We start from the raw sequence: 18,748 nt of genomic DNA on the forward strand, positions 1-18,748 counted from the left end.
CATTTAGCCAATAATGTCCTACAAATCTTCTGTGGAGATGAAGTCGAATAGAATATCCATCTTCTGAAAGCTTTAAAAATGAGAAGACTCAGGCAGAATAAAGACACATTGATAGCTAGTTACCACTAACTAGGCATTTCTTAGATGTGGTTACAATTAGATGACATTCCCATTCCCAGTTAGAGCAAGTATAGCAACCGTGCCAAACATTAATCTCTAGGGTGCACTATAATTAAGAGAAATTAATATTTCAGCTAGATGTTGTTGGACTTGCCTTGACGTACATCTCTTAGCTCTCTTAGCGTGTGCTTGTTATGGATTATCCATAACGAACACCATGTTCAAGCAAGAGGGAGGGTATCTAAGGCTGCAGTCTCACAATCGACTTTGTGGTCGACCCATCTGATCTGCAGCCGCAAATCTAGAACCCTCTGGGGAAGGGAAAGATTGTGACGTAGGGGAAGATGCCCAAAGTTATTGCTCTGCTGGTAACGTCTAGCAGAGTCTCTTGTCTGATGGAGTTTCAACTCTCACACCTGGGAGGGCTTCAAACACTTCAGAGGTTCCAGAAGATTTGCTTTTGACTCACTCTAAGGTTACAACAAGCGACATGTTGGGTTTGCTTGGGGCTCAGGCTTCCAGTTAGAGTTAATTAGTGTTGGATAGAACTTGGATGCAATGTCCATGGGCTAGAGCCGGGTCCAGTTGGATTTTTTTTCCCCCAAACTAAACTCTGAAGTCCGGGTTTTTGCTTAGGCTGATGCTCCTATGATCTGACCACTGACTGAGCAGATGATGATGGATGAACGGACTGTTGAGGCGCTTATCAAGCTCAAATACATTAACATGCTTTCACACACTACACTCTCATATTCTCACACAAAAGCCCTCTGTAATTGTAACATCTATAGAAATTCCTCAGACTCCCGTCTCCCAGGAAATAGAAACTTAGTTGATAAAATGACGTAAGACATCAGATGACCACCAGGTGCATCTGTAGTATAGTAAACGAATCTTCTCGTTTTTGATCAGATGCTGTATAGACTCGGTCACATTCACACCTAGTCTGTAAGGGTAAGCGTCTCCTTTTTTAGCGCTAAAAAAGAATAAAATAAGTAAAGTCTGATTGCTTGTACTGGCTGATTTTCTGCTCTGTGTGTGGCACATTTTTGATACATTTTCAACAGGACGAACGTATGGATGGAGGCTGGGTTATTTATGGAGGTTATAACAGAGGTGACAAAACAGTTGTTTTGTTTAGTATTGCTTCCTATAGCATGTGGCATCACCATAGTTTGATCCGTAGTCATCCATGTTGAAAATGCATCGTCACGGCTTTCCCCTTCAGTGCCGAATCCGCTGTAGGTTTAAACTATGTGGCTGCTAAAAACAAAACAAAAAAAATCCCCAACAATTAATAATCGAATTCTTCATAAAGGAATGAGAAACTTGCTAAACTGGGCAATGAAAATCATTATTACACAATGCAGACCACATGTATAGACTGATGTGGGTTGTGGGACACGACCCAACCAGTCAAACAGGAAGGGCGACGACATTTGGTGGGACACTGAGGCACACAGAGGGAAGGTCTACAGGAGTGAGGTGCAGAGGGCGCAGTCACTAAGTGGGGGGACTTGGACTTGGTCCATAACGTCTTGCAGTTCAGATTCAGTCCTCCACCCCATACCTCAGTCAGCTATGGCTCACAAACTGAGGTAGCACGCTTAAAATATTTGAGCACTTACCAAAACCATGCCGACAATATTTGCAGAGCTCTTGCTACACATTGAATTTGAATCTGAATGCATGCTTCAACCTTTTGGCCACATGGTACCAATCTGTGTGTGCACTTGGAAACCTCTCCAGAAAATCTTCACTCTCTATTCAACATTGTGACAATCTCTTGAGCAATACTCAAAATTTATACCCAGAGCCAGGGGGCTCGGCACTTTGTTGTGTAAAAGCAGCTGTCAGATTAGATTTTTAGATGTCTTGTCATCTCCAATTTTTGGATGCATTTAAAATTTTCCTGTTGCATAAATGCTTTTTTAAAATATATTTCTCCCTTTTGCGTGCTCGCTGATCATTTACGGTCATGGGAAAAGAAAGCAGACGTTCATTCAAGTGTGTTTTGTTGTACGAGAGAACCACGAGAGAAACATATCTGGTTTTTACCATGTCCTAAAATGATTTCAGTCTAATCTAAGGTGCACAAAAACACAGATTCCACACAGTCTTGATAATCAAAACACCAAAACAGGCGATGAGTAGCATGTGAATTATCATCCAGTGATTCAGTAGCTTACAGAAACACATTTTGGAAGTTGTAGTAGCCGTTTCTGACTTACTTTATGAGTGCCTCACGTCATTGTGGCAAAAATTTGTCCCATTTGTCTTTACACCATCGTTCCAATTCATTGAAGTTGGGGTACCTTTATATACATTTTCAATCAGGTTCAATCAGATCTTTGACAGAACAGATGAAGCTCATTGATTAATTTCTTTTTGCAGCTACTTTGGTAGATTTTGTCGCCGACTTTGGCATCATTAACCTGTTGATTACCTAATTCTGTTCAAGCCGTAGCTCTTAGATAGCCACCCATCAACGTCACGGCTGACTCAATAAATGCACGATCCCCAAGTTGTAGAGTTTCCTTTGGCTCTCCCACCATAAAATAAAACACATCCGTACAACAGACTCACCGAACAGATGAGCCAATCACACGTGGAAGCCGCAAGACGATAAGCAGCAGGAGAATTTGCAGGTAAGACAGGAGAAATGAAAGGAGAAGAAAAACTCAACCACAAGACAAGAATAAATAAAAAACAATCATTCTGGATTCATGACACGTCCAGCCTGACAGGCGATTTTACTTCCCAGGAATTTGTCGTCCTGGGAAGGTTGGTAACTTGGTTAAACATAGATTTTTGTTGTCGTTATAATCTTTCTTGATGGATTTAAATAAATGTACCAAGCAGCTTTTGATCAAAGAGTCACGGCAACGTTGTGCCACACTGATGACTTCTTGAAGCGTGAGATTTAAGATCATATCACATTTAAAATATATCTTTTTTTCTTCTTCTTTCTTTCTTTTGATTTTGTGTGCAGTACTTTCGATTTGACTGGTGCGTGAATTATTTCTAGCTAAATAAACTTCCCTTGTACCTTAACATTTACAGTGAGGGCTCTTCTACTGAGGTAACAGACGCATTTTTTTTGTAAAAAATAAAATATATAAATAAAAAGACAGCAGGAGACAGTCTCCTTGTTGATGGTTTGTATCTGATAACTGTTCCCTGTGAGTGTTGTCAGACAGCCAGCTGGCTCCAACTCCAACCCCTCACTGGAATGAACTTGTTTTTTAGCCCAACTCTGCTCATCCTGCTATGACATGTCACAATGTCTGCAGCAGCGCCGTTTGGTTGAAACTAAGAATCCTCAATAAGAAAGACAAACTTCGCCCAGGTGCTCTGACATGAAACCAGTTTCCATTTGGCTCACGTGACATCGCAGGTGCTGTTTGTGCTTTTATTTATTGACTGGGCCGAGGTCCACACACAAACAACATGTTAGCATTTTTGGCACTGCTTTCCTAAAAGAACTCATGTTGTTCGTCAAACATTGCTCTTAGGTGAGCTGCTGTGGTCTAAAGTGATATGTGTAATATTGATATTCTGACTGTTGAGGATTTCAACTGAAAAAAAAAAGAAAAAAGCTTTCACATCAACATCCAAGTCCCGATCACAGCATTCACAACGGGACACCTTTCATTCAGCTGCAGCAGTTGCACTCAACTGTGAATTTTTTTTTTTTTTTGTTGCTTTGCTTGCAGTGGCCTGCATGACAAAATAACATGTGGGTCTTTATTTTGTTCTGGAACAACTTTGAATAAACACATTTGTACAACAAAACAGGATGTCAAAAAGACAAACAGGTTAAGGAAACACGCAGGTGCATCTCAGTAAATCAGAATATGATCAAGTTCATTTATTTCGACTCCAGTCAAAAAGGGGGACTGAATTTTAACGTTTCAGCACAAAAACAGTAGTATACTTGACTAATTTAACTTCTTTTTTAATTACGAGGATGTTTACCCATTTTTCTGTTTTTAAGACAATTAAAATATGTTGTAAAGCTAATACAAAATAAACTTTTCTTACAGAAATGTCAGTTGGACAATGTAAGTCCTTCTGCGTGAATGACTGGATCAGAGTAGCATGGCGGTCTAATATATTTTTTATAAATACAACATTTATTTATTTAGTTTTACAACAGAAATGTTATTTCAATCTCTAGTGAGAATTGTTAATGATTATTATGGAAGCCTGTTTCCGCCACTCTGGTAAAAAAAAAAAAAAAAAAGAATCATTATTTTGAGATACTATCTCAATAAAGTATCTCAAAATGATGAAAATATTTTGAGATAGCATGTCAAAATAATGAGATAATTTATTTATTTACTTATTTTTTGACCAGAGTGGCGGCAACGGGCTTCCATAGATTATAACCTCAGGTAAAAATAACTAAATAAATTTAAAAAATAGAGCTGTCCCTTTAAACGCGTTGAAGTGACGGGCTTTAGGACCCAGCGGCTGACTGCAGCCCAGACAATAGAAATAATATGGCTGGTTGTACCTGAGAGCTTCGCGGAGCCGCTTCTTTAACCGTAATTAATGGTGTACCGAACCCGAGCTGCGGAGCTGATTGGACCGGACCCGCTCAGCCGCTGATGGAGCACATCCGACTGCCGAAGGTAACCGCGGATCCTCCTGATGCAGTGATTAGCTTCGCTTGTATTTCCGCATTAGCAGAAAAGCGTCAGACTGACAAACACAGACAGATTGTGGATTATATATCTGATTAAACAAACACACACATGATCGACGTAAAGGGTGTGTGTGTGTGTGTGTGTGTGTGTGTGTGTGTGCTGCTGCCACGCTGGCAGAGTGTGTCTGATGTATCCGTGTCCTCCCTGCAGGTGGAGAATGTCCGGCTGCTGGACAGAGTGTCCCCCAGAAGGAGCAGGGTGGGCACCCTCTACCTGACGGCCACCCACAGCATCTTCGTGGAGAGCGAGACTGGAGGCCGCAGTGAAACATGGGTAACTCATTATTGGCTCACTCACCCCCCACGGGGCAGAAATAATGTGTCGCTATTTTTATGTGTTCATGTGGGCTCCGCGTGCTTTCCTCAGGTGCTCCACGGTTTGGTGTGCAGCGTGGACAAACAGGCTGCCAGCGCCTCAGGGTGTCCTCTGCTGATCCGCTGCAAGAACTTCCAGATTCTTCACTTCAACATTCCTAGAGAGCAGGACTGTCAGGACGTCCACCTGTCCCTGCAGCGGCTCTCCCAGCCCGGTGAGCTCTGAAGGCTCAGACTCTCCTCTCTACCCGTTCTTTAAAACTAGTATTAGGCTGGGGAAAGTATTCATACACTCACTTTTTATAATGCATATAGTAAAGGACACGCTGAGAAGAACATTTGGGCAGATATCCAACATTAATATTTAAGGATTCACCTTTTTTCACTTCCGATACCGATATTTGAGGCCTAGTATCGTCCGATTCCGATCCGATATAGTCAAACATTGCTGCATTGACTTAAAATGCTGCTTTGTTTTTTTAAACACTGACATAAACGTGTTGAATTACTCCTTTATTTGACGACTGCAGCAGTACAGCACACTTAAACACACAAACAGCTTCATAAACTTGGGCAGCCATTTAAAAAAAAAGAAGCAAACCTCTAATTAGGAGTATAACAGGGGACATAAAATAAATAATAACCAACTGTTATTTTTAAATGGCCAACATTTAAAAATAAAGTGCAATTAGGGATTCCAAATATAATGTCAAATAAATAACAAAACATGACTTCGCTCAGAGCACAAACCATAGAATTAGGCTGCATAGATCTGTCCTTATGTATCCGATTCCCAATCTAGAATATTTCCATATCAAGACTGATACAGGTGTGTATATATATATATATATATATATATTTACACCATAAAAAAACAACCAAACGGCAAAAACATAAAATCTAACTGGGTATTTCTATTTATTTTCTAGTACAAATATCTCGGTAGTAACTCTTCAGTAAGATGTAGGATCTTGTCTTATGTAAGAAATTCTTGGATATTCATAAAACAGAGCACTAGTTCCACTGGCAGATCTGTTCAATTAAAAGTGAAAATAAAAATCTGTTAGTACAAGTAGTTTACAAAACAAAAAGAAGAAAGAAAGAAAACCAGTCAATATGAGGAAGTCCTTTTCCGGAAGAGGGCGTAACGATCAGATAACGCTAAGGTGGGATTTTCCACCCTAGTTTCAAAACCAGAATCTGATGAAAACCTACTGAAGACTTTGAGGAACGGATTCAGTTTTCAGCAGGAGAACAAACCTAAAACGACGGAACAGTTCGGACCTGGAGTCTGCAACCTTTACCATCCAAAAAGTCGTTTTCACCCCCAGTCCAGCCAAACAAAACTTGTTTAGAACCAAAGAGTTAAATATATACAAAATGAATGTTGTCATTGTTAAAGTACCACTGCTTTATTTCTTTTTTTTTGTTTGTTTTGAAAAAAAAAGAAGAAATGTGAAATTTTGTAAAAAGAAAAAAAAAATTGGAGAGATACATTTAGTGTTTCAACTTAAAGATAAGAAAAATATTTTCTAATTTACTACAAGGCACGATTAATCACAAAACCTTACATTTCGTAATATATCTGTATTAAAAGTACTAGTTAGTTGTTTATTATTGTTGTGGACGGTCCAAAGAGCCTCTTGGAACCCGAGGCGACAGTCCCCTGGTTTAGGTCAAAGCATACACATGTCTGCAGATGGCCTAGTCAAAGCCCGTACCTAAATTCAATCCACAATATGTGGCAAGACTTCAACTGTTGTTCACAGACCTTCTCCATATTCTCTGAATGAGCTTGAGATCCTTTGTAATGAATTTCAACGCATCGCGTAAAATCCAAACAAAAACATTTTGAAGCGTTTGGTTCTTAATTGACAAAAAAAAAAAAAAAAAGAAGAAGAAAAGTAGCTAAAGTTGCTTGAACATCTTTGCAATCTAACTCCCGCTTTCCCTCTGCGCCGGGCCTTTCAGAGCGCTACGAGGAACTGTACTGCTTCTCCTACCAGCCCAACGTCGACGAGGAGGCGAGGCGGCGGGAGTGGACCTTCGTTGACCTCAAGGCCGACTTCAGCCGGATGGGACTCCCGAACGCCCAGTGGAAACTCTCCCCGGTCAACCAACACCATAAGGTCAAAGAGCCGACCTTGGAGTGGACAGATTTAATCCTGATCCCTGCAGGAGGTTGAGATCAGGACATGACTTAATAAAGGGACAGTGTTAGGTGAAATACTTTTTTTTTGGGGGGGGTGGGGAACTTTGCGTTATGTTATTTCTTAATCCGAAACGTACCTGGAGCGTTGCTTTGATTCTTTCATGCATGTTTGAGAAGTCATTTAATCTCCATGGCAACCATTTAGCTGTGCAAAACACCTGGCAGGGACCGAGGGCGTAGCTCCTCCTCAGAGCTGCAGTTTCCAAGTTTCCACTCGGCTCCTTCAGACTAGTCAGCAGCTATTAGCAAACGCCTCACTGCTGCTCCTTACATGAGCTTCCTCACAGCGCCACTCTCGTAAAGAACATGGAAGGGTTAACAGAGGAGCAATGTTGCAATGATTTCCTGAAGGCGGAGTTTTAGAAATGGAGCCGGAGTTTCTTAAAGGGACAGAGGTCCAATTTCAAGGCGTTAAATTACAACGTAAAATTTCTTTTCAGTCGTCTTTGATACACATTAAATTTTTATAACAGCTGAAGGCTGAAACGCATAACACTGTCCCTTTTAACGGTGCTATTTCAAGAAGGCACTTGAACGTGTTATTTACATTTTAAATGTTAACTATGCTAAAACCATGTCTCTTTTGGGAAGATTATGTGCAGCAATTTGAACTTTTTTTTTGTGCAAGACCACGTTGTGGCAAAAATAAAGCTGGGAAAAAAGTGCAACTTTGACCACAACCTTTTGAAAAAGGTGCTGCAAAATAATACATTTTTGGCCACAGCAGTCACTTGTAATATGGTGATTGTTATTAAATTTGTGTTGTTTTTAATTCTATTTTCTTAAAGGTGAGCGACACTTACCCCGCCGAGCTGTTTGTACCCGACTCCGCCGCGCCCCCGGTGCTGGTGGGCAGCTCCAAGTTCAGAAGCAGAGGCCGATTCCCCGCCCTGTCCTATTACTCCAAAGAAAACCATGTAAGTTGCCTGCGTGTCTCATTTTCTATTTTAGCATCACAAGGGTCCGGTGGGAGGATTGCAACGATGATCGCAATTTCCATTTCTCCGTCTCCTTCCCGAACCATTCTGTTTTTTTGTTGTTGTTTTAAAATCACAAATAATCAAGATAAGAGGCGACGTTTTGGTGGAGATATTGACGTTCTTGGGCCAGTTTTTTGAACAAAGTTGATTAATAATGGGTCTGTTTGCTCGGTAGCAGCTTCTCTTCTGTCTCGCAGGCAAGACATTTCGCAATCTGGGGAGGGAAGGAGAGAGAGAGAGAGAAAGAAAGAGAGATTAAAAGATGCAAATATATAATTAACTTTCTGTTTTTAAATGAGAAAATAACCATATTGTAGCCTAAAATGCAGTAAGAAAGCATTCCTTCATGGGAGGCTTGATCAGTTGTAGATTAATTGATTACTTTTTTGCACTAACCAATTCTGTAGAAATATATGTACCATGAATTTTATTAATTAGCTCTGACACTTACCTTCTTAATGCCACAACACATCTGTGTGACACAGCTCCACAAAGCCATGTTCCAGTTTCGTCTTCAGAGGAATTATGAAAAAGCAGCGTGGCTGCAACTTAGTTTTTCTTTTGACAAATTTACCTCTCAGCAAATATATTTTCCCAAATGCTGATTTTTGTCAAGCAGCATTGCGGGGTCAGATTCCCAGGGTAAGCTCGGGGGAGGGGGGTCTGTGTCTGCTATATTCTGGATCATGTTCAGATCAGTTCCTTCGTGGCTTTTAAATGGAGATGTGAGAAACTGAGAGACTCTGTGAGTCCAAATGCAACATGCAGGAAGAGATGTACTAAACATGAATCTACTGCTGATTGTTTTACGTTTTGCCTTAAACTGAAGCGTCGCATGGAAATATCTGAAGTGAAACTCTGTTTTCCTAGTTCTATATCAGGCGTTTTGGATTAGCGTTCTCCGTCTCTTAATGCCAACACTTGATACGGAGCAAAATTAGAAAGAGTTGTGAAAGTAAAACGATGGAAAAGAAAGAGAATAGTAAGAAAAACTTGTATTAATCGCAACCAGAGCTTAGTAGTGACTAGTTACTTTTATTTGATTAACGTTATGGGAAAAAAATGTAGTTTTAGGACTTTTACTTGAGTAATTTTCTTATGAAGGATTCTTCCTTTAGTAACCCTCTGTGTGTAACTTCACTGAATGAAGGACAAGTTTGTTTTAGGCAAAACTTAATTCAGACACAGACCTGTTTTAGTTAAAGTTTCTCAAGTTTTCATATTGAAAAAAACTGATTTGGAAAATTATTCTCTGATTTTTTGTTATTTTGTACTTGGAATTATTTATATGAATTATTTTAATTTGGGCATTTAAAACACTATTTTAGACTACGTGCCTGTATAAATCACAATTATTTCCACATAACTTTATATTTTTCTCCATCATTTTATCATTTTTGCTGATCAGATGCTCAGTACTTAAGTAGTCGTTTTTCTTTTTTGTTTTTTTTCTCCTTTTAAGTAATTTCTTGAACGGCTGCTTTTTACTTTTACCCGAGTAAAAGCATGTTGAAGTACTCTTAAGTAAGTGCACATTTTGGCTACTCTACCCGCCTCTGATCCCATTCGTGAACAATAAAATCGCCACCTCGTGTTTTTTCTAATATCATGCAGCTCATGCAAAAATGTAAATCGGTTCGTCTCACGCTCACCTGTTGATCACAAATCCCTCCCAGGCTGCCATCTGCCGCAGCAGCCAGCCCCTGTCGGGTTTCAGCGCTCGCTGCCTGGAGGACGAGCAGATGCTGGAGGCCATCTTGAGGTCCAATCCCCGCAGCGACTTCATGTATGTGGTGGACACCAGGCCCAAGGTGAGCCCTTTGTGGAAACGCGAGCCGCCGGCAGTAACATGTGCTCAGCTGTTTGTTTTTAACAGCTGCATGTCCTCAGGACTTCCTGGTTGTGCGCAAGGTTTCCTGTGACATGGAGGCTGAAATGAACCGGTGTGGGTGCCCGTGTGTGTGTGTTGTCTTGTCTCTTCAGTTGAACGCGATCGCGAACAGGGCGGCAGGAAAAGGCTACGAGAACGAAGACAACTACTCCAACATAAAGTTCCAGTTCATGGGGATCGAGAACATCCACGTCATGAGGAACAGCCAGCAGAAAATGCTGGAAGGTGAAATTGCTGCGCTCTCTTCGGATGACATCCCAGTTCACGCTTCAGATGCAGAAACAAAATGTTTATGTTAAAAAAAACCTGACTGAGTACAAAAAGGTAGATTTTAAGTCATGATTTCAGTCATGAGCCGGAATGATAAACTATCCAAACTATCTCAGCACTTTTGGGCAGATATTCTCTTGATCGATGAAACAAAAGTGCTTGATTTTGTTTTTTACACCTGACATAAAACCAACACATTTTTTTAGGAGGAAAAAAAAAGAATCAAAAGTAACTAACCAGGTTGGTTTTCAGCCGAGATTTAAAGGAACTCGGTGTTTCGGCTGTTTTGCGGTTTTCTGGAAGTTTGTTCCAGATTTGCGGAGCGTAAAAACTGAATGTTGCTTCTTCATGTTTGGTTCTGGGGATTCAAAGTAAGGAAGGGAAATACTTTTTCACAGCATTGTATTTGTGTTTCACCTTTACTGAAGCACAGCGAGGGAATCTGAGGCCTCTGTGCTTTTATTCAGCTGTGGTCATGCAGACTGAGCTGCAGTTAGCTTCAAATGAGTCTCCAGGAGGGTTCCTGGGTATCGTCCAGGGGCGCTGGCTTTGATTTTGGAGGGTTTTGGTTTCCCGGAGTGGACTGCCCCTAACGTTATCCCCCTGGAGGGAGACGGAGGGCGTGAGAACGATGTGATTTCAAGTCTGAAGAGTTAAGAGTTGTGCTCAGTTTTGATAACTCTTTGCCCCCCTGGGACTGAAGGGGAATTCTTCAGATGCCAGGAGACGGCAGCCCTCTACACGACTGCACGCTTCAATGAGATTTACAGGACCCCCCAGCCTGGCACCATTAACTCAGATTACCTTCCCAGAAGAGGCCCGTTCACCGAGCCACCGGCTCAGTCAACCCGATGACCTGCGTCTCTCCTGTCAGACAAACTGGTGCAGCGTCAGCAGGAGTCTCTGTTGCCTGTGTGATATTGATTGCCAATGTTTTTAGTATTATTTTTACACAATTCTTTATTGTTAATGTACTCAACTTCCTCATCAAATGGCCGGTTTTGGATATGGGTAAAAAGAAGGTGGTTACCCAGGGCAGCATTAGATGGGGATGGCAGAAAAACTAGTCTAAAAAATAGGTTTTTATGTTTTAGTCCCACCCTTTTTCAGCTTTGTGTTGCTTCTTCATATGTTCAGTCGGTGGGTAGTTGCTGCCGTCCTGTGTCGAGTAGGAGCTTACTGTGTGCTGCTGACCTCCACTGCTGTCTCCACTCAATATTTTCTCAGCTTTGCCCCAACATATGATAATTACTACATAATAACTTAATGCTAAATTCATGACAGTTTTGAAATGTCACTTGCAATTTTTTGGTATAAATTACTGTCAGTAAGTTATTAATTAGTTCTTAGTCAAGCAGTGTATAAAGAATTACTAAGTGCATTAGCTAAATGACTAATGCACTTAACCATTATTATTATTATTATATTAAGAAATTGTGATTCTGCATTAAGTATAAAATCCATCCATCCACTGTATATCCTTGCAATGTCATGTTGCAAAGTACATTTGTCATAAATTTTGTCCATAAAGTGTTACAACTTCATTATTTTCAGACTTACTCTTAAAAATACATAGTATTGTTTAAAGTGGTACCACGTTTTCTTATAGACAAAATGGTAATGTTGAGTTCACAAAAAAAACCAAGAAAACAATAGTCGTATTTTTGTACAAGTTACAAACTGTGTTAGGAAAGCTAAACTCCAATTAATGTTCATCTAGCCTAAAGTGTTCGACCTAGAAGCTACATTTTGACTTTGTTACAGATTAAACTGTGATATTAGAGAAATCTGTCTTGGGGGGGAAAGACCAGCTACGCACAGATTGCACGCTGTGGGAGAGAATGATGTTCCATAAACTCCAGCGATCAGGTCTGCTTCGCACTTCCTGCCACTGAGACAGCTGTGTTGTGCTTTCAGTGTGCGAGCTTCGTTCTCCCTCCATGTCTGACTTCCTGGAGGGCTTGGAGAGCTCAGGCTGGCTGAAGCACATCAAAGCTGTTCTGGATACCGGCGTCTTCATCGCCAAGGTCAGTCTGGAGGCTAATCCCTGCTGTCTGTGTCACTGATTCTTTAAGAAACGGTTTGTGAAGGTTTGTTTCTGCGTAGTATGCTGGAGAAGTAGTGAGGAGGAGGAGTAGATGCATTGACTTAACTTCATTTTTAAAAATGAGAATCGGTTTTTTGGTATAATTACGGTAGGACATTTGTTTGCCTTTCCTGGCAGAACGGGTAGAGTTAATTTAATTCGATTGGTTTCCAACAGGACTCAGAATACACCAGAAGCTTAATCTTTGCTTGTTTGATCCATTTCAACGTGAGATTCTGATGTGTGCCTGTGATCATTGTCCAGTTGGAAAACTCATGTCAAACTTTGAAATGCTAGGTTGATATTTTGTGATTGGGCAAGAAGGATTTTCCTCGTTTTTAAAGGCTGTAGTACACATACTCAGTTCTGCTGCTCACTCCTTAAATACATTTTCACTACAAATGTCAAAACATAAAAGAAAAAAAAAAGAAGTAAAGAGACTTTCAAATTTATTGGTGTAATTTTTTGAGAAGCGTTGTCCCAAGTCAAAGACGACCAATTGTGATGAGCCTGACTGTATAATTTTCACTGTATAAAGAGGAAATCCCTTTTAAATTCAATTTAAATTGCACTCCTAAGCCTCTCTGGTAAGGTCTATTCAGGGGTTATTCATGGGAGAATTTTTCTGCCATAATTCGAGAACACACATTTTCAGTCTGAAAGCAGGATTTCTTGTCTGTCTTTTCAAAACCTGTAAGGCTTGTTCTCAAAATTTCTCCTCTCTTCCAAATAGCCGCTGTACTTTCTCAAACCGTTCTCCTCGCGCTCAAAACTTGCGGACATTTGGTCGGCTCAAATGTGCTCGCTTGTGCAACGTCTTCTGCTCTCTCTGGAAACAAAAAGTACCGTCGCCTGGCAACCTCTCAGCCAATAGAATGAAAGTGTTGTACTCGGTGCGTTTGTTTCCTGCTAGCGGGTGCGCCTGTGTGGCTGCTGTCGATTGTAGCGACCTGCGCCACCCGCTGGATGTAGGGAGAACCAACGATGTCAGCTTTCTGTTCCGTGGTACAACTTAGAGACGAGGATTTTGCCCGTACGCTCTGCAGCCGGTTGACGTGACCAACACTGGACGAGCCCATGGGGGTGCGCTCAAGCATTCTACGTGTGCTTTGTGCTGTGTTTCTGGGAACGCCTTGAGATCCCCCCCAGGGAGGAGCTGGCAGGTTTAGCACATGTGGGATTACATTTCCATTAGTTAAACTCTGTGTTCTGTAAATAACACACGATGCAGGGAGCTGAAAGTAGAAGAAATCAGGCTGATTTTCAGAACCAGTCGATGAGACGGAGTACTGGAATGTTTTTGTCAGCAATGAAAACGGCTGTGTCTCTCTCTGATTGTTTTTACACGCAGGCTGTTGCAGAAGGCATCAGTGTCCTGGTCCACTGTTCAGACGGGTGGGACCGCACAGCCCAGGTGTGTTCAGTGGCCTGCGTGCTGCTGGATCCCTACTACAGGACCCTGAAAGGACTCATGGTAAATCCACTCAACCATCTTTCTCTTCATTTAACCTCTAATGATGGACTGCTCTTGTCTAAATTCGATCGACTTCATTCCGGCTCCAGTTGGTGGTGCCGGACGCAAAACATTTCTGTTCCCATATGTGTTTGAAGCATATTATGCAAAATCATCTCTGAGGTTAGGAGACGATTATCACGGCATGCAACACATAACTTTGATTGGTTACGGTCTCTTTCTTTTCTGCACTTAGGTCCTCATTGAAAAAGACTGGGTCTCATTTGGACACAAGTTCACTCAAAGGTTTGACTCTAATCGTAACGTCTTGCAAAATCATTCGCACCGATTCAAAATGGCTCCTAAGCAGAAGATTGACCAATGGGTTTCAACATTCTTTGTTCTTACTCTGATACCCCCGATTTAAAATCCAATCAACTGCTTTTAGAGGTCGCCTAATTAATGTGTAATTGGGTCTCAGCTGCAGTTAACCACGGTTCATCTGGAAACGAAGGATGACGATGAAGCAGCTCAATTTATTGGAAGACGGAAGCGGCCGAATACAGACCGATTCTGGTCTGCAGAGGTTGGACGGTCAGCTTCCAGCAGGACAACAACAACTAGACCTACCATGAAAAGTCTGGATCGAAGCGTAATCAGGGGCTTGGATGGCCCAGTCAAAGTCCAGGCCTGAATTCAGTTGAGAATCTGTGGCAAGAATTTATTTTTTATTTATTTTTATTTTTTTACATGTGATCTCCATTCAGTCTGACTGAGGTTAAGATGTTTTTCCAAAAAGAAAAAGAATCTGCAAAATTTTCAGTCTTTAAGAAGTCGATACTTCTACAAAGTTTTAACTTTGTGTGGCTGAATACAAGTGCATGCCACACTTGTCAGATTTTTACTTGCAAACAATGTAGGCATTTTCCTCCAACTTCACAGTTACAGTAATTACCGCTTCGTTTTGGCCTACCTAAGAAAGAAAAAAAAAAATCTCAAATAAAATGGGTTTGTGATGTCTAGTATCAGACCTCACTGGGATTTCTGTGCTGTGTGTTTCCCTCTCCAGATGCAACCAGTTGGCGGGAGACCCAAAAGAGGTGTCTCCGATTGTCGATCAGTTCCTGGAGTGCGTGTGGCAGCTGATGGAGCAGTTCCCCTGCGCCTTCGAATACAACGAGAATCTCCTGATCACGATTCACAGCCACATCTACTCCTGCCAGTTCGGGAACTTCATCGGCAACAACCAGCGGGAGAGGAGAGAGCTCCGGTGAGGTTTGAAACTTTCTGCCGGGATTTGCTTTTTCCACTTTTGTGTTTTTTGCTTCGTTTTGTTTTTTTTAAAATGGTGACGACTTGGTCTGAGGAACCTGTGAACGCTAATGTCGTCTTTTCTTTGTCGCTGTTCATGAAAAGTGTTCACGAAAAGACTCACTCTTTGTGGAGTTACCTTTGGACGAACCGCGCAGAGTTCATCAACCCCCTGTACAGACAGAACCACAGCCAGTCTCAAGGACTCCTCCGACCGTCTACCGCCCCCTACTGCTTTAAGTAGGTAGACTGTCTGTGCACAGAGGGGGGGAAAGGACCAGCGTGAAGTTGAAGACATTTGTGCAGCAAAAGTTTCCATCATTTTAAAGATGTGAATAAATGTTTCCAGACGTCGTCGAACGTCCGCCAGCCGGGCCACAGTGGCAAAATCAAACGAAACACATTGGCAATCAACTGTGCGGCACACATTTTGTTTTGTTGGTGCCGCTCCAATTTTTAAGATTTCAAAAAGCGTCTCCAGAGGTCAGCCTGCCCCTCCCACCCACACCTTGACAAAATCAAATAAAAATGGGTCAAAATGAATTTTGCTGTGTTTGTGCAGCTAAAATGTTTGTAGCAAAATCACAACAAATTTTGAATGACTTGATCTCGTTTAGCAATTTTTATTTTACATCCAAGCAAAGATCTTGAGTGTGTTTTTTCTTTTCTTTTAACGGTTTCATTTTTTGTGTCGTATTTGTTGCTGCCTGTTGGGCAGCACTCCCTTGAAAACGAGGTTTTTAATCTCAGTGTTTTTGTTTCTCTTTTTTTTTTATCCTGGTAAAATAAAGGTTTTATAAAACAAATAAAAGGTTGATACCAAATTTTGTTTTTTTGTAAATGTGAGCGACTCTGGTTGACCTTTGATGACCTCTGGAAATGTGAATATTTTTTAAAATTGTCACCTTCCTGAAATGACAGCCTAAAATATCACTTTTGGCAACAAATGACTCGTGCTATTATTGTAGGAAGGCGACGAAATTTTTGCTGCACAAACGTTCCACACAGATCTTGTTTGATTTGAAGAACTTCACTTGCGGGGCGCCAATTTCACTCGGGCAGAAAGAAGTTGCACATATAACAGAAGACAAACAATAAAAATAATCAAGATTGACAAATTTCTTTGCCTGGCGTAGATTTTGGAGAGGGCTGTACAACCGGTTTGACCGCGGGATGCACCCCCGACAGTCGGTGGAGGATTATTTGAGGGTCATCCGGGAGGAGACGCAGCAGCTGGAGGAGCAGCTGGATTCCCACAAGCAGGTACGACGGTGGGCGACGAGAAACGAGCGTCCTGCCAAACCATTTCTGGCTTTAACGACGGTTTCTCTGTCAACAGAAAATAGCCGAGCTGGAGCAGGAACAGGAGTGGAGCCACGTCCACAAAGCTGCCGTGTTTGATCAGAGCTTGACGGCGCGGGCCCTCGGGAAGAACCTCGATCTGGCCAACACTCCTCAAGACTACACCGGCGGCCTCCTCGCCGGCACTCCCGTGGCGGCGGACGGCCCGCTGATCCTCGCGCCGCAGGATCCCGACCAGACGGCGGACCCCAACCTCTCCAACGGCAGCGACCCGGAGTCCGGGATCGCAGACGTGAGCTGCCGCTCCCCCCTCAGCGAGGACAGCGCCAGGGACCCGGACTCGGACGAGGCGGCCTACTCGGCCGCCTGAGCAAAAACGCAGCAAACGCCCCGGGGTTTGAAAACATCACTCCGACAAACGGCTGCGCGTCCAACTTTCGTTTTTAGTTTACAGTGATTCTGGGCAGCGCCTGGTTTCCCACAATCCCGAAGCTGTAGCTGACTCCCGTTTTTTTGTAGTGTACAGAAAAGGAAAAGTACATCGCTGAATATTTTTAAGCTGTCTAATCTGATCTTCCACGAAGGCGTAATAATTAAGATCGACTTACAGAGACTAAAGGAAGCCATATGAACGTCCATGCCTGTTTGTAGAATGCGATCGTCCAGAAAGTTTAACTACAAAGTGTTTATGCCCCTTTCACCTTTTCCCATTTTGTCACATTACAACCGCAAACTTCAGTCGAGGTTTCATTTGATAAACCAAAGTGGAAGTTGGTTTTTTTTGTGTTTGTTTACAGATTGAAATATTTGGCTGAACTTTTTTCTGAAAAGTAGCTCAAGCGTAGTCAGGTTGGACGAACAGCATCTGTGAACGAAAACGTCCCACAAAAGTCTTCCCGCAAATACTGAATTTATGTCTGGGCTTTGACTAGGCCATTCGATCTCATAAATATGCTTTTACTTTATGTTCAGGGTTTTCGTCATGCTGGAAGTTAAACCTCCTCCGCAGGTTTTAGCCTTATCCGTCTTCCCCTCGGTTTTTTTTTCCCCATCAGAGAAAAGCGTGCCCACGGCATGACGCTACGACTACCGCTACATTTCGCTCTGTATTCATTTTCAATGCGTCAAAGTTCAGAGCGGGAACCTGGCAGAATCCGAATAAACTCCAGATGAACGACGCGTTTGCAGGGATCCGTCCACCGGCACCAGAGGAACAAACCGCACCTGATTTGTTCCCACGCGAAATCAGAAACGCAGTCAGACGGAGAAGAGACTCGAACTGAATCTGAATCGGCAACAAACGTGTTTTGTTGATGCTGTGAAACATCCATTGTTGTTTGTGTGGCACATTGTTCTCATTAATGTTGCTGTGCGTCCTACACCTGAGGCTTCTAGCTTCGCCTGGAGAGCAATAGTTGTCTTGTTGAATATTTATTATTTAATGAATGTCAGAGATATTACAGGACCACGGCGGCTGAGTGGAGGAAGTGATGGGAGCACGTGAACACAAACATATTGCTTCCTTTAGATTAGTAATTCACCTTACAAAGTATTTTTTCTACTATAGACACTATTAAACTATTTGTTTTAAATCTGCTGTATTTTTAAGTGTGGATCATATATTACTGTGCAATTATACGATGAAACAAGAGATGATAAACCAATGCATGGCAGCATATTTTTGTACTATGACCTATTATTTTTGTTATAGTTTTATGTTAAATGCCTGTTGTTGTTTTGTTTTTTTTATTTGTTTTTTTTGTCAGTGGAACAAAAGTATCAGTCGAATTGAATGTTGCATTTATTTATATACCTATATATTTAAAAAAAAGCTTTACAGATTTTCACCAGTGGTTTTATTGGTTCGGGTAAGCAAAAACCAACTACAACTGCTATAAATGTAATGGTATGGAAACATCGTGTGAAATAAATATAACATTATACGTATGTTATTGGTTCTGTGTTTATATGAACTGAAGGTTCACACACATTCAGAATAACCAGCGATGTTGTTTGTAGATGTTTGGGCACATCTGTGGGAAAAAAAATTTAATTAAATTAACTTCCTTATAGTGACAAGAGTTTCCTCTCAAATAT

At 41.7% G+C, this 18,748-nt stretch overlaps 1 protein-coding gene across 4 annotated transcripts; it reads left to right on the plus strand.

Annotated features, from left to right (window-relative positions):
• Nucleotides 1-4,591: 4,591 nt before the first annotated feature.
• On the plus strand, nt 4,592-18,598 carry mtmr7a (myotubularin related protein 7a). Of its 4 annotated transcripts, none has more exons than XM_028009123.1 (14): nt 4,592-4,757; nt 4,950-5,105; nt 5,199-5,361; nt 7,118-7,275; nt 8,147-8,275; nt 10,015-10,149; nt 10,229-10,454; nt 12,417-12,526; nt 13,937-14,059; nt 14,295-14,344; nt 15,108-15,308; nt 15,455-15,589; nt 16,486-16,612; nt 16,689-18,598. In XM_028009123.1, exons 1-14 carry the CDS (start codon nt 4,734-4,736, stop codon nt 17,019-17,021), a joined length of 2,070 nt encoding a protein of 689 aa, XP_027864924.1. In that variant the 5' UTR covers nt 4,592-4,733; the 3' UTR covers nt 17,022-18,598. The 4 variants fall into 4 exon arrangements, with proteins under 4 accessions (XP_027864924.1, XP_027864925.1, XP_027864926.1 ...); XM_028009124.1 differs by having other exon boundaries at nt 4,593-4,757; nt 4,983-5,105; XM_028009125.1 differs by having other exon boundaries at nt 4,594-4,757; nt 10,322-10,454.
• The last annotated feature ends 150 nt before the right edge of the window (nt 18,599-18,748 follow it).

Source organism: Xiphophorus couchianus, chromosome 23 (genome assembly GCF_001444195.1).
Source record: "Xiphophorus couchianus chromosome 23, X_couchianus-1.0, whole genome shotgun sequence".
Taxonomy (NCBI): Eukaryota; Metazoa; Chordata; class Actinopteri; order Cyprinodontiformes; family Poeciliidae; genus Xiphophorus; species Xiphophorus couchianus.

Excerpts from the sequence above, each read along its gene's own strand:
- mtmr7a (XM_028009123.1), top strand. The coding sequence starts at position 4,734 with ATGGAGCACATCCGACTGCCGAAG. Across the intron at positions 5,106-5,198 it reads GAGGCCGCAGTGAAACATGG|GTGCTCCACGGTTTGGTGTG; the intron begins GTAACTCATTAT and ends TGCTTTCCTCAG. Across the intron at positions 14,345-15,107 it reads GGACACAAGTTCACTCAAAG|ATGCAACCAGTTGGCGGGAG; the intron begins GTTTGACTCTAA and ends TTCCCTCTCCAG.